Source organism: Anguilla rostrata, chromosome 4, assembly GCF_018555375.3.
Source record: "Anguilla rostrata isolate EN2019 chromosome 4, ASM1855537v3, whole genome shotgun sequence".
Classification (NCBI taxonomy): Eukaryota; Metazoa; Chordata; class Actinopteri; order Anguilliformes; family Anguillidae; genus Anguilla; species Anguilla rostrata.
In genome coordinates this window covers 41,753,515-41,767,757 of record NC_057936.1, presented here as the reverse complement: position 1 = coordinate 41,767,757, position 14,243 = coordinate 41,753,515, and the positions used below count along the sequence as shown (strand labels likewise).

At 39.7% G+C, this 14,243-nt stretch overlaps 1 protein-coding gene and 1 long non-coding RNA gene across 2 annotated transcripts in view; one reads left to right on the top strand and one right to left on the bottom strand.

Annotated features, from left to right (window-relative positions):
• Positions 1-10,976, bottom strand: part of zmp:0000000991 (mucin-17) — a 28,758-nt gene extending 17,782 nt beyond the window's left edge. The window contains exons 1-2 of the mRNA XM_064332692.1: positions 10,612-10,976; positions 1,642-1,778 (exon numbers count right to left, since the gene is read on the bottom strand). Of these exons, the coding sequence (XP_064188762.1) occupies positions 1,642-1,778; positions 10,612-10,730 (256 nt within the window). The 5' untranslated portion in view covers positions 10,731-10,976. The remainder of the gene's footprint in view (positions 1-1,641; positions 1,779-10,611) is intronic.
• Positions 10,068-13,920, top strand: LOC135253417 (uncharacterized). Its single transcript, XR_010329599.1, has 3 exons — positions 10,068-10,368; positions 10,927-13,024; positions 13,108-13,920. It is a non-coding gene; the product is annotated as an uncharacterized LOC135253417 (long non-coding RNA).
• The last annotated feature ends 323 nt before the right edge of the window (positions 13,921-14,243 follow it).

Genomic DNA, 14,243 nt, shown 5'->3' with positions numbered 1-14,243 from the left:
AAGCATACAATATAAGAATTCTAAAATAATTACATAAGAAAAGAGTACTAGGAGGTGAAGAATAGGGTCAGTCATTCTGTGGTCTGCTGACCTTAGTCTGACCTCTGTTGGAAGCTTATTCTCCCACTAGGAATTTCCACAGGCTTATTCCACACTTGGTTCTTACTGGTGGAAAGATCAACCAAGTCAGAACTTTGGAGTGTCTTACCATCTACAGGTGCAGACTGAAAGCCCACCTCTTCAGAGTGCATATGGGATCCATCAACTCTGACTTGTCTCTCTTAGCACCTAGAATTCTCTGACCTCTGGCTGCCCGTTTACTTATGCCACTCTCAGTAATTCATGTGATAGTTCTTTCTGTTAAGCACAGTACCTATTTATTAAAGCTTTTGTGTTAATCTCTACATTGTTTTTTCAGTGTCAAAATTTAATGCAAATAATTGTAGAATTTCACTCTTAGAGTGCAAGTGGATAGCATGCCTGGCACTACTGACACTAACACCTTATAAGAAATATGAAGAAATAAGCACAAGCTGCCTAATTGGTGGAGCTGATCCGGTATCGATGTCTGTGTAAAGATGTCAAGCAGGATAAAAGGTCTCTTTCTTATATCTCCCTCATATAATGGCATAGGAAAAAGCCTGAACTAACCCGATATTTCTTCTGTTTAAAGCAGTGGTCTCCATCCCTGGTCCTGGAGAGCTACAGGGTCTGCTGGTTTTTGTTTTCACCTTAAAATCAGCACCCAGTTGAAACCCAAGACACCAGGTGAGTTGAGTTAACTGTGATCAACTTCTCTAATTGATTCATGAAGTGCAGAGTCACTATGAAAACCAGCAGACCCTGTAGCTCTCCAGGACCAGGGTTGGAGACCACTGGTGTAAAGTAAAGCCAGAGACATGCCAGTGCATTTCCATGGTAACAAGCCACGTAAACATTCCATCGGCTGTCAGCTGTCCGTGTGAGTTAATATGTGAGTTAAAATCTGTGATGTGAGGGACAGATTAAAAAGGAACAAATAACAATGGTCAGTGCAGGGGACATAGGAAATAACTGCACAGAAGTGGAAATAAGAGAATTATTAAATATAAGGAGGGAAAGAGAAAATTAAGTGATGTCTGAATAGGTCCGGTCTGAGTCTGTAATAGGGTGAAATAAACAGCCAGTCACCTCAAAAATGAAAATGATGAAGCTGAAATACATAGCCTGTATGTATGCTATAGGGTAATTACGTAATCAGTGCAGGTTCTTCTGAGCAGTTTAAAGAGAAAATACTGAGTAAAAGGCAATAAAATAACATCAGTGTAAATTGGTCTCTGTTTTTCCCAACTCTGACCTGGCATTCTTAACTGGCATTGCAGTGTTAAGACTTGAGAGAGACAGGATCGGGTTTGCTAAGAGAAAGTGCTCCCCCCATTGAGGACACCACTGAATGGGAACATGGACCAAAGTTAGCATGACACACACAAACACACAAACACACAAACAAACAGACACTTTGTCTTTCTTTCAGCTTTCTTTCTCATCAATGTCATTCGATTCCTTGTTTTATAGATCACAGACAGCCAGGCCACTATTTTGGTAGAAAGCCTCCAGTGTCGTGTAAGTGAATTTCAAAAGTAAAATGGTGGTTTGCCTCACCTGAAAGACTTTTTCCTTTGATCTTGGTGCTGAGCGACTGCTGTAGCTGGTTCTTCACACTGGGCTGAAAGTCTTTGGCCTCCTGTCCAGACCCCACCCTCAGCCAGTGCCGGACCCCCCGGGCCTCCTGGAGCTTCCTGGAGACAAAGACAGAAGGGTAGGACAGAGTGGTAAAGGCTTCACCATGAGAATATGAATACAGGCTTTCTTTACATGGAAGCTAACCAAACAACAACACTCATTCAGAATGCTATCCTGCATAGACACACTGCCAAAACTACCACCTACACCTGCACACAGTACTGTATGCTCTCCCAGTACTAAAACATACAGAGACATGCAACTGCATACACACACATGTACAGTACACATACACACACAGACTCACACACCGACACACACATAGAAAAAAACAGACCAAACTGTGACCAGTGAAACCCAGGATCCCGGAAAATAGTGCCAGTACTGAGGGGGGCCAAAACCCAGATTCTGGTTGACATAATCCGACACAGGTTCACAGACTATCAGACACCTCCACCTTCTCACAAACCATCACACACCTCCACCCAGAGTTTGTGCTACAACTTATTTATTTTTTGCTGGCCAATGTGTCCAGAAGAATTTCAGTTTATTGTGCAAATGATTCAAATTAATATTCTTTTCAACCAGCTCAAAAACTATTTTTTTTAGGAACTAAACATAATATAAAGATGAAATATACAAATATACATATGCTTTGTACAACACTATGAATTAGGGTAAAAAAGGCTATTTGCATCAGTGCCTGTTTGAAACCTTTTCTTAAAAAATGACACTCATGATCTTACATCATTGCTTGTTTCTTTCAAATAATTATTGAAAATAGATGAAAAAATGAACACTACTTCTGCTATTAACAATGGCAAATATACCAGATGCATGTATGGAGAATTAATTATTACTATTACTACTAGTATTTACATACATTAGCTTTAGTCTACAGCGCAGAACAATGCATTTAACAGGACAATAAAACAACAATTTGCTGATCATATCAAGCTCATCTCTAGGCCTATTCAAGTTCATCACATTTTGATAAGAGAAAAACAGCCTATTTATAACAGTCAAAAAATTTATTTGGGCCAAACACCCACTTATTCATGGCATAGAAGTGGGCAGCTGCTGACTTGAAGTGAATTGTCTTGGAAGATTTGGTGGAGCTTGAGATTTGCTCTAGCTGCGTCACGTTTTCTTTCTGTAGGTGGCTTATCTGTCCAGTTTATATCAGAAAGAATACATTTCTTCATGCCTACAGAACCTACCAGCCTGCTGGAGGGTGATTTGCAGTGATAACAAAGATAAATTGCTGAGCTTTTTAGATAGAATAAGTGTAATACATATTTGAAATGGAAAGAGCCATTATTTAGGCTGTAGTCTATAAATATTTATACATTTATTTAATTGTTTGCTGGCCAGAATATCTGGAAGACTATAAATTTCCCATACTTTGATCACTTTTTCCAGCCAAAACCCGGCAATTGCTGGCAAACACAAACTCCAATTGTTTGACATGGGGTCACAAACTATCAGATACCTCCACCTTCTCACAAACTATCAGACACCTCCACCTTCTCACAAACTATCCAATCCCTCCACCAGGATCACAAACAATTAGACACCTCCACCCTCTAATAAGGCATCACCTCCACCTACTCACACCTCCATCTACTCACAAAGTACAGGACACCTCCACTTGCTAACAGACGTTTTTCAGAAATCACTTTTGCTTCTGCCCCAGATCGCGATCTTGTAGAACTGTCCCACGGAGCTCCTGCAGCACGCAGGCAGGGCAGCGGTGAGGGAGGCGCTGGTTTTTGGCAGAACGGCCGTTTGCTGATGCTACGTGCTGCATGCAAAGCTGCGCACCTCCCTGCTGAAGATACTCATCTTGGGCCGACGCGCACGGGCACGCTGTTCTGCAACCATTCCAGTCTAAAACACACCCTCAACTCTGCATCAGTGCCCAAATCAGCACCAATCAGCTGCAGCCAAAAGCCTTGCCGCTTTGTTCTATAGACCAGGCCACACCCTGCCCCCTCAATTACAACCACAGGCTAAGTGTCAGTCACATATCAAACAGATGCCAAGGTAACATATCAGCCTTACATAACCACAGAAATAAGGTCATCAGCCAAATGACAATGATAGTGGAGCTCTTAAACTGGTAATGCAGATTTACCTTTGCACAGTTTAGTTTACTATACCACTGCCTGCCACCTGCAAGCCATAAACTACCTTTAAAAAACCTGCACATAGTCATGTGTTAAGAGCCTGCACATGCCTAATAATAGAAGATAAGTTGTAAGAAGCTCTGACTGCTTTAATAAGGCCCTGTGAAATAAGTTGCCCCTGTGCACTGAATCTTAAAGCCAATGAAGGAAATCAGGTGGGCCCCAGAGGGGCCTGGGCAATAGGCATTGCTTTGGAAGGTAAGGAAATAAAGGCTCCACAACAACCAACTCTGGCAGACTGGCCCTGCTGTGTGTGGTGAAAATTCTTCTGAAAAATGGCTGCCACGCATCTCCCAGGGCACTTCATTATTGACAACTGAAATGAGTACATCCGAACAACAACAACCACAACAATATTAATAATAATAAATATTATTATTATTATACATCTACTTTTATTTTACCTTAAAATTTGAAAGCACTGAAATATTTTCGTATCAACTAGTGCACCAATTCTTCACCAAAAGTAGTATCATTCTTCATGAAACTTAAATCAAACCTAAGTGGCATACTCAGGGTTGCAAATCAAACACACTCAGTCATTTACCCAGTCTCTTGTCAGCAAGCAGTCAGCGAGGAGGCAGGCAAAGCGTAAATGTGATGGCTGACCCTTTTCAATGTAACAATGTAGCAAACCTAAGGCATTGACTCTAGTTGTTGGAAGGTAGTTGTTACAGGAAAATTAAAAAGAGTTTATGGATTGTAAAAAACAATTTTTTATGATCCATAATGCCCTTATTACCTTTCTGCCATACACTACCTGACTCCCACCAACTATATTGTGGTGAAATAGTTCAAATAGTGTCCTACAAAAGCATGGGAATATTAGAGTGGAATTTGTCATTTTTCAATCTACTTAAAGAATTTGGATTTGAGATCACAATATGAATATGAGACAAAAGTACAGACAATCAGCTTTTATTACATGGTAATGCCATGCACATATATATTACCACTATATAGAAGGAGTTGTTCTTGTGTTGACTCCCCCATTTACAGCTGTGCAAATAGGTTAATGGATGTACTTAAAAGTAAATCAAAGCATTAAAGTCTAATATTTGGTTGCATAGCCCTTTTTGCCTATGTCCCAAATGGGGCATTGGTTGCCTAGGGCTATATGGTCCGATCTGTCTCTTTCCAGGGAACTGCGCTCACCTGTGGGAGATCCATGGAAGGAGTTTGGTGGGTGATACTTCCCTATATAAGGACCTCTTCTGAAGGAGTTCCCTGTGCACTCTCTCTAACTTCCTATTTTTGATTTACCCCTCTGAGAAAATTTTATCTCCGTACAAACCACGTTTCGACTTCTTTGTTTACAGTGGCTGTGGTGAAGCTGTAACACCCTGAAATGGAATAACTGTATCAAATCTAAGATCCATTTACATCACCTATATCTTTTTAAATGCCTTTCCAGGCATTTTTTCTTCAGGATTTTCTTTGTTAACCCGTTGTAACTGACTCAAAACGTTTGATACAGTTATGTGAGGTATGCGGTAGTTCTGTGTAATTTACATTGGTGATACAGTAAAAGCAAACTGGAAATCACCTTCTGCACTTTTTGTCAAGGTAAAATAGCAGGTTAATTCTAGTAATCGTCCCTTTTGCTTTTTCAGACTGCCATAATTTTACTCTGCCATTCTTCAATTCCACAAAAAGACTAGGAAGACTATGGGCTAATTTATGGTGCACGGTTCGAATCTGGAGGGCACACTTCGCTGCTCGGCTAGCAGTAACTTTGAAGGAAAGCAAACGGTGGCTGTACCACTGCTAATTTAAATTTTCACGCAAGTCCGAGTTTTCGTTCTATTCTTGTCATTTTGCGATTAGCCTATATGGAATTGACGATGAGAAAGTAATCAATTCAACAGCAAATTGTTCACGACGTGTGCATGTTTTCTGCTGTTGTTGCCAGTTATTTGTGGAATGTGAATGCATTCTGTCGCCTCGGATGTCAAGACATGAAAGTGAATGTTCGCATAAAAACATAATGAATGTGTTGGAGAGGATATATAAAACAGTTACAATCTGACTATTGGCCTGTTATATCCTATTTGTCGCATAACAACGGTCCAAGTCCAACTACCAACGACAGTTTTGATTGACAACGGTAAAATATGCCCAAACGGCCGCGGAAGAATATTTCAATTTCAGCTAATTAAATCGATAAAAATCAATAAATACGAAAGTAACCATATATAGTCATTGTTGGTAACCCGTTGTATATAAGAGGAATAAACCCCTCTGGGCTGTCCCGGTTATTAGAAAATAATGTAGGCTACTTCGGTGGTAGTATGGTTACAGAAGAAATCATAGGACAGATGGACCGAAGACAACGTTGCTTTTTCATACGTCAGTGGGCTAATTTGCCTAATCTTCGCGGGACTTTAGACCGCGTTGGAAATGCAGACAACAATGGGCTGAAGGAACCTGTTAGTTCCTTGAAAAGTAGTTCCTGGTACTTTTGGTGGAAACACGGCCCTAGTAACATTTCAGCCAAAATTTATTGTATGGTCTTCATGATGATGTATGCCTTCTGCTTCAAATGCAATCTCCACAGATGAAAACAAAGGTTAATACCGATACTAGACACTGACTGCTCCTATATGTGTGAACAATCCCTGCAAAAAGAAACACCTATATATTCATGTAAATATCATGAAACATATATGCTTGTAAACATCATGAAAATAATCTGATCGTCTGCAGTTTTGTCTTATACTCATATTTTCATCTCAAATCCAAATGCCTTAAGAATATAGCAAAAATAATAAATTTCACTGACTTTCCCACACTTTTTGAATGCACCATATAGGAAGTGGAGGTTTGTGAACCACTGATCTAATACTCCCCAGGAAATGTATTTTATTGTATTTTTCAAAATACAGAATAGTGTAGTTTATTTTGATACATGTAACTTTGGGGTATTTTGTATCAAAATACATTTTGATGCATTTTTACCCATCCCTGTGTACAATTCATAAATCATCTGCAGAGGATGGGAAGTGCATGCAACTGCACTACCAAGGACAGTTTACCATCTGGGTCATACATTTTTAAACATTAGTTATTAACATTAATGTGAATGACTAGAATGACATTTTTTTATTTAAAAGGGGTGAATACAGGATGTGGCCAGTTCACAAAGGTTTCTAATTGCCATTCGCATTAAGCTTTTTTTTTGTAGAGATGACTTAAAACCTGGCAGTGAATTGGCATAGCCTATTTAAAAGCACTGCACTGTGTAAACCTGTCAGTGACCATGACAGCTATCATAGTTGCAACGAGAAGACATCAGTAATATGCTAAGCATGCAAGAGAGATAAATTATTACAGGCTGAATCATGCACTAATAGAATTTCTTGACGACAAACATTACACTGTAATCTATTTTCAGCCATAATTGAAGTCGTCTATGTCCTTGTATGGAGAAAAATATTTTTATAACTCAAACAACTATGTCACTTTAATAAAACTAATTTATTTGAAATGGTCCAATTCAATAGACTGTAGTTGTTCCAATAAATTTTGAAGAGTTACACTTGCTGGTTATTCTTACAACCTCATTGGTGGCTCAACAGATTCTTTTGTTAGCCAGTATTACTTGTTCACCATTATTTACGTGCCAAATTAAAATGAATCCCTTGAAAAATGACAGGCAAGGTAATTAATAATATTGGATCAATATGTTTTGAGATTAAAAAATAATTATGCTCAGACAACTGAGACAAGGTGCAGCCTCAAATATAAACTAATGCAGCAGACAAGATGATGCTTGTTGTTTCCCTCACTCAAGAAACATCTTATGAAGGCTTAACAAGAATGTGACATACTACTGTACTTGTGAACCGTACTTGCTAACTATTTAGGTGTGGCTGCACAGTTCCTTGATTTGCATCAATACTTTAGTGGATCAGGAATTCATGTAGCGCAGCATCTGCAGCTGTTGCGAAAGTAGCAGCACAAACCGCACGCAGATTTAAGAAGGGCATAGGTGGGCATTCAATGGGATTTAAGTCTAGGAATTTGTTCACCCATTCCAGAATAGTGACCTTCTTCTTTTTAGCCATTCCTTTGTAGTTTTTTCCATGTGCTTTTGGTCATTGTCATAATGGAACATCAAAAATGCGGATCTCTTGTGAATTGAAACCAGTTATCATCCAGGACTGAAAAAGGACCCCACTGCACGATGCTACCACCACCATGCTTGACGGTAGGAATGGTGTTACCTAAATGATGGCCTATGTTTGGTTTGTGCCAAACGTAGCACTTTGCTCAGGCCAAACAGCTCAATGTTAGACTCTTAAGAGTCAGTGTTCCGGCAGGCCTCATGGTCACTTTGTCGACAATTTCCCTTCTCATCTAGTTGCTCAGTTTGGAAGAACATACTGATCTTGATAGTGTCTGACTGATAACATATTTTTTCCATTTTATTTCAATGGATATTACGTTGCTTCTAGGAAGGTTCATAGCTTGGCTAATCTTTTTATAACCCTTTCCTGCTCTTTGCCTCCTAACAACTTGAAGTTGCATGGACAGTTCCTTGGTGACAGCATGCCTGATCTGATCAGCAGTTTCAATTAGAAGCACAAAAACAGGGACATTTATTGTGCAATCATGCAACTGAAATAGGTGGACTGAAATCAACATATTGTAAATCACTGATAGAGATACATAGTGCATAGAGATCAGTCATTAATGTATTTAGAGTGATCTCTCCAGAAAATGGAATTTGCCTGGCCCAATTTAGGTTGTTAATTCCAAGGGGGTGAATACTTATCAAAGTAAGTCATTGTCATGTTTTTATTTTTAATACAATTCATCATGACATTCTTAATTTCACTTTGACATTAGTGGGAATGATTAATATATCCATCCATCCATTATCCATACCAGCTTATCCAGGGCAGGGTCACGGGGGGGGGGGGGGGGGGGGGGGGTGCTGGAGCCTATCCCAGTGTGCATTAGGCGAGAGGCAGGAATACACCCTGGACAGGCCGCCAATCTATCGCAGGGTGCACACACCATTCACTCACACACTCATACCTATGGGCAATTTATAGTCTCCAATTAGCCTACCTGCATGTCTTTGGACTGTGGGAGGAAACCGGAGTACCCAGTAGAAACCCACGCGGACACGGGGAGAACATGCAAACTCCACACAGAAAGGCCAAGATTCCCAGAACCTTCTTGCTGTGAGGCGACAGTTCTACCCACCGCCCATGACTTACAGTATATAGAAGAAATTTATTTTAATTGGACTCTAGAACACAGCAAAATGAGAAAATCAACAGGGAGTGAAAAGTTTATGAACATATGTAGTTCTGAAGGGGTGGCATAACAAAAAGAAAACACTGATTATTTCTTGTGGGCAATAAAATATGTTTTGACACTTCAATCAAAACACATGACAAATGCATTTATCATTTTACAGTACAAGAATACGTTTTTAATGTTATAATATAATTCTAATTTACTTTCTGGAGTTTTTAAAAACATTATTTAACTTCTAGTGTATGTTTTCCATTGACTCAAGTTGTGTGTGCAATGAACAGTAGGCCTATTTTACAAACTCACAGAAGCCCGCCTGTACAATGACGTTTTCCCTTCAGAGGTTATACCTGTTCGTATTATGATTATTTTTCAAAAATAATTTTCAGTAGGAACTATTTCCTATGATACCTGAGACCGCTGGACCGCTGCACTTAAGTAAAACATTTCTGTAAATATAATATATAAATACCCCGATACCGGCTGCTGTAAGATAACACTAAGAAATCGGACACTTCTGTAATTAGGCCTATCTAAATATATTTACACAAAAACTTTCCAAGTCAATCGAAATAATTAGATAATTCCAAAATGGTAGCGTATTTGCTAGTAGTTTTCAACGAGTCAAGTCATTATACAGTGTCTTATGTTGCGTTTTTTCTGACAGCTGAAGTAAAGATATTCGGCCACCTTGCTTGATTTTTAAATAAATATTTATAACAATTAACAAAAAAATAGAGACTGTTAAAATGAGGCCTATGTAATGCAAGTAACCAATCCAAAAATTACTATAAAAATAAATTTGCATAACCACGTTCAGGTCAATGTTAAACGTGCGCTTCAGCTTTAGGGCTATTGAATAGCCAGTAGCCGTCAACTAGTAATGTGGTAAGGTAGGCTATGCTGAGCGAGCAACTGCGTTTGTAGACTGACCTACAGCCTACGCGTTGGCCCAGTAGTCAGCGTTTGCAAACGTCAGATCCGACAAATGATTTAAATCGTCAGTCCTTTCGCGACGGGTGCAGTGTGGACTGAGAAAACTGACTCACCTCACTAAATCTTCATGAAGAAGTCTCCACGCGTTATTTTAATGTTACAATCAGAATCGAAAGTCAGAGGCTACGTTATCGAACACAGCAGGCTAACTATCCATTTGGTTCTCTTCGACGCAAAACAGCTACATTTGCAGGTCAGGTCTTTTGTATATTCACAGTAGATGCGTTAACAAGCTGAGACATTCAAATTTAACATTTTATTAAACAAAGTGGCAAGCAAGTCTGAAAAAAATTTAGTTGCCCTGGCAACATCTCTGCCAGAAAATGTGAAAACACATGCGCCGGCTTTGCACAAAAATCGTGCTTATTAAATTGCAAAACAAATTATGCACAGCTTAATTTTTTAAATGTACGAATATTTATTACACGCCACTCACCTTATTCTTTCCTCTTCTTTCTCTTTAAGTCGCCTGTCTCGCTCTAGAACGTCTCGAATTAAGTCCGCTTCCTCTCGGCTCAGGAAATTCAGATCTAAGTTTTTGTCATTCTTTGACATTATAGCCTACCTGGCCGGTGTTTGGTTTGTTTTGGTCACCCCGTTAAGTAACGAGTCTTTCTCAACGAAGGCGGTTGGTCGTGTAGAAAGGGAAAAAGTAGAAAGGAAATTATGTTAATCCATTATCCCATGCATCGTGTCCCACATTCCGCGGGTAGCCTACTAACGTGTCAAATCTTTGCCCTGTCCTTTCCAGACGGACTGGAACTGACATAGGATATGTAAGGTGCGCAGACGGAACAGCGCCGGCGAATCACCTCGCGGGAAAACGTCAAGAAAACACCTGTGACTTTCCCTTTTGCTTCCAAGAAGGTTTCCACCCGAGAGAAGGAAACGTTTCTCTTATCTTGCAAATGCTGCAGATAAGCGAAACGCTTGAAACCTATTGGTGATGGAATACTTGGTCATCTCACGACGCACACCAAGAGATTATTGATTGATAATCCGTGAAAGATTTGAAGCGGTATCTTTTTCGAACGAATTGTTTGTCTAGCGCTGTATTTTATTCTTATCTCCCAATGTGGGAACACGTGCTAAGCAATTGAGGCCGGTTTCCCATATATGGATTACACCTAGTCTTTGACAAAAAGAATCATTCTATAAAGATCTCCACTGAAAACATTTTTAGTCTTGGACTAGGTTTAATCAATGTCTGGAAAACCAGCCCTAGGTGTATAAAAAGGTAGCCTATAAATTAATTCTGTAGCCATATTTTTGCACGTGTGAAGCAGCCTAGTTTGGTAAAAGGCGCTGTGGTTATTTTAGTTTACCTCATAACCAGAGAACAATTGTCTTTACCCGTGTTTTTTATTCTGAAAATATATCTCCAGAATCTATAAATTACCAGCCTAACAAACAGAACACTTGATCGAATTGAATGCAACTAAATTCTTACTGAAGAAAAAACAAAACTTGGCTTAAAAAAAGCCAAAAAAAACTTAAACTGGCTTTTTACCGGCCTACATGTCATCACCAAAGAAACCACCCAAAATATTGTAATTTCATCTCAGGGACGCGTCCAAGTTGCTACTGAAATATAATCAGTATATTTACAATGGTAAGATGAATTTGGGGAAAGAAAAGGCTTTAATACGACACGCAGTTGGCGAATACCAGGTCGCTCTTATATCCTGGATGGCGGTGAGTGGCCGTTCAGCCACTCTAAACGAGAGAACGAGAAACAGTTACCAAGCAACTAGCAAAAGTAATCGCCATCGCCAGGTGGCGCATTCCGTCCGTGGGTCACAGCGTTGCGTGGCGAGGGCGGGGGTAATAAGTACAGTCCTGAGTCTTTCGGTCAAATAGCTGGTGTCAGGTGATGGCATCTTCCAACTGACAGTAGTAGTGTGTATCACTTGAAGGTGCTGAGCTTGAAGCGCTGGTCAGAGACGGGTTGGAGGGGAGCTGGCTGGTAACAGCTGGAAACAGTTGTCAGGTTTCCATTGCATGGGGCTGAGTAAAGATGAGTATGTGGAACACTTCTGCAAGTGATGCAAGAGGGCCCAGGGGTTGGAAAACCTGCATTGCTGCCTCATTTATTCCTCATATCAGTTATGATCAATTTATGAAGATTAAAACTATGATGCATGTGTAGGTATTCAGGTAAGCTACAAGGCACGTCTAAAAATAATTTATACCCCACTGCATCACTGGGGAAAAACGCATGTAAACCTACAGTTCACAACAGCAACCCCTAATGGAGATTAGTATTGCAAACAGAAAAAACAATAACAAAGTTCTCCACTTTCAACAGCAGCCCTCCTGTTATAGTTGAATTATAGACATCCAGGATCAATTGCAGTGTACCATATGTAGGAGACTAGCATGGGTTTTACTCTAGACCCTACATATTTTATAAACCAAGTTTCAGACCCTTGAACTTTCTGGGTGCTCACCAGCTAATTTTCTTGTCTTTTTTTGATCACATTCCCTACACCTGCTGCAGATCAGATTTTGCAAAAGGCTGAACACAATTAACTACTCTTTGTACTTCACCCACATCTTTCCACCGTACATATACAGCACGTACAGCATAAATATATTTCTGTGTATTTTGTTACACTTTAAAATAGAAGAAATACTTACAGCTGAAGTCGGAAGTTTACATACACTTAGGTTGAAGTCATTAAAACTCATTTTTAACCACTCCACAGATTTCATGTTAGCAAACTATAGTGTTGGCAAGTCAGTTAGGACATCTACTTTGTGCATGACACAAGTAATTTTTCCAACAATTGTTTACAGACAGATTATTTCACTTTTAATTCACTATATCACAATTCCAGTGGGTCAGGGTTAGGGTTAGGGTTAGGGTTAGGGTTAGGGTTAGGGTTAGGGTTAGGGTTAGGGTTAGGGTTAGGGTTAGGGTTAGGGTTAGGGTTAGGGTACACTAAGTTGACTGTGCCTTTAAACAGCTTGGAAAATTCCAGAAAATTATGTCATGGCTTTAGAAACTTCTTATAGGCTAATTGACATTATTTGAGTCAATTGGAGGTGTACCTGTGGATGTATTTTAAGGCCTACCTTCAAACTCAGTGCCTGTTTGCTTGACATCATGGGAAAATCAAAAGAAATCAGCCAAGACCTCAGAAAGAAAATTGTGGACCTCCACAAGTCTGGTTCATCCTTGGGAGCAATTTCCAAATGCTTTGGTGTGAAAAGTGCAAATCAATCACAGAACAACAGCAAAGGACCTTGTGAAGATGCTGGAGGGAACAGGTACAAAAGTATCTATATCCACAGTAAAAACGAGAAATGTCCTCTGGTCTGATGAAACAAAAGTGCAACTGTTTCATAATGCCATAATGATCATCGTTTGGAGGAAAAAGGGTGAGGCTTGCAAGCCGAAGAACACCATCCCAACTGTGAAGCAGAGGGGTGGCAGCATCATGTTGTGGGGATGCTTTGCTGTAGGAGGGACTGGTGCACTTCACAAAATAGATGGTATCATGAGGAAGAAAAATTATGTGGATATATTGAAGCAACATCTCAACACATCCGCCAGGAAGTTAAGGCTTGGTTGCAAATGGCTCTTCCAAATGGACAATGACCCAAAGCATACTTCTAATGTTGTGGAAAAATGGCTTAAGGACAACAAAGTCAAGGTATTGGAGTGGCCATCACAAAGTCCTGACCGCAATCCAGTCGAAAATTTGTTGGCAGAACTGAAAAGGCATGTGCGAGCAAGGAGCCCTACAAACCTGACCTAAACTTCTGACCCACTGAGCATGTGATGAAAGAAATAAAAGCTGAAATAAACCATTCTCTCTACTATTTTTTCACATTCTTAAAATAAAGTTGTGATCTTAACTGAACTAAGACCGGGAATGTTTACTAGGATTAAATGTCAGGAATAGTGAAAAACAGAGTTTAAATGGATTTGGCTAAGGTGTATGTAAACTTTCGACTTCAACTGTAACTACTTTGCGTGATATGCTTGTCTGGGTCTCCGAAATTGTTCTAGGATAAATTCAAATCTTTTAAAATTGGTATGTAAAAACAACACAATTTTGT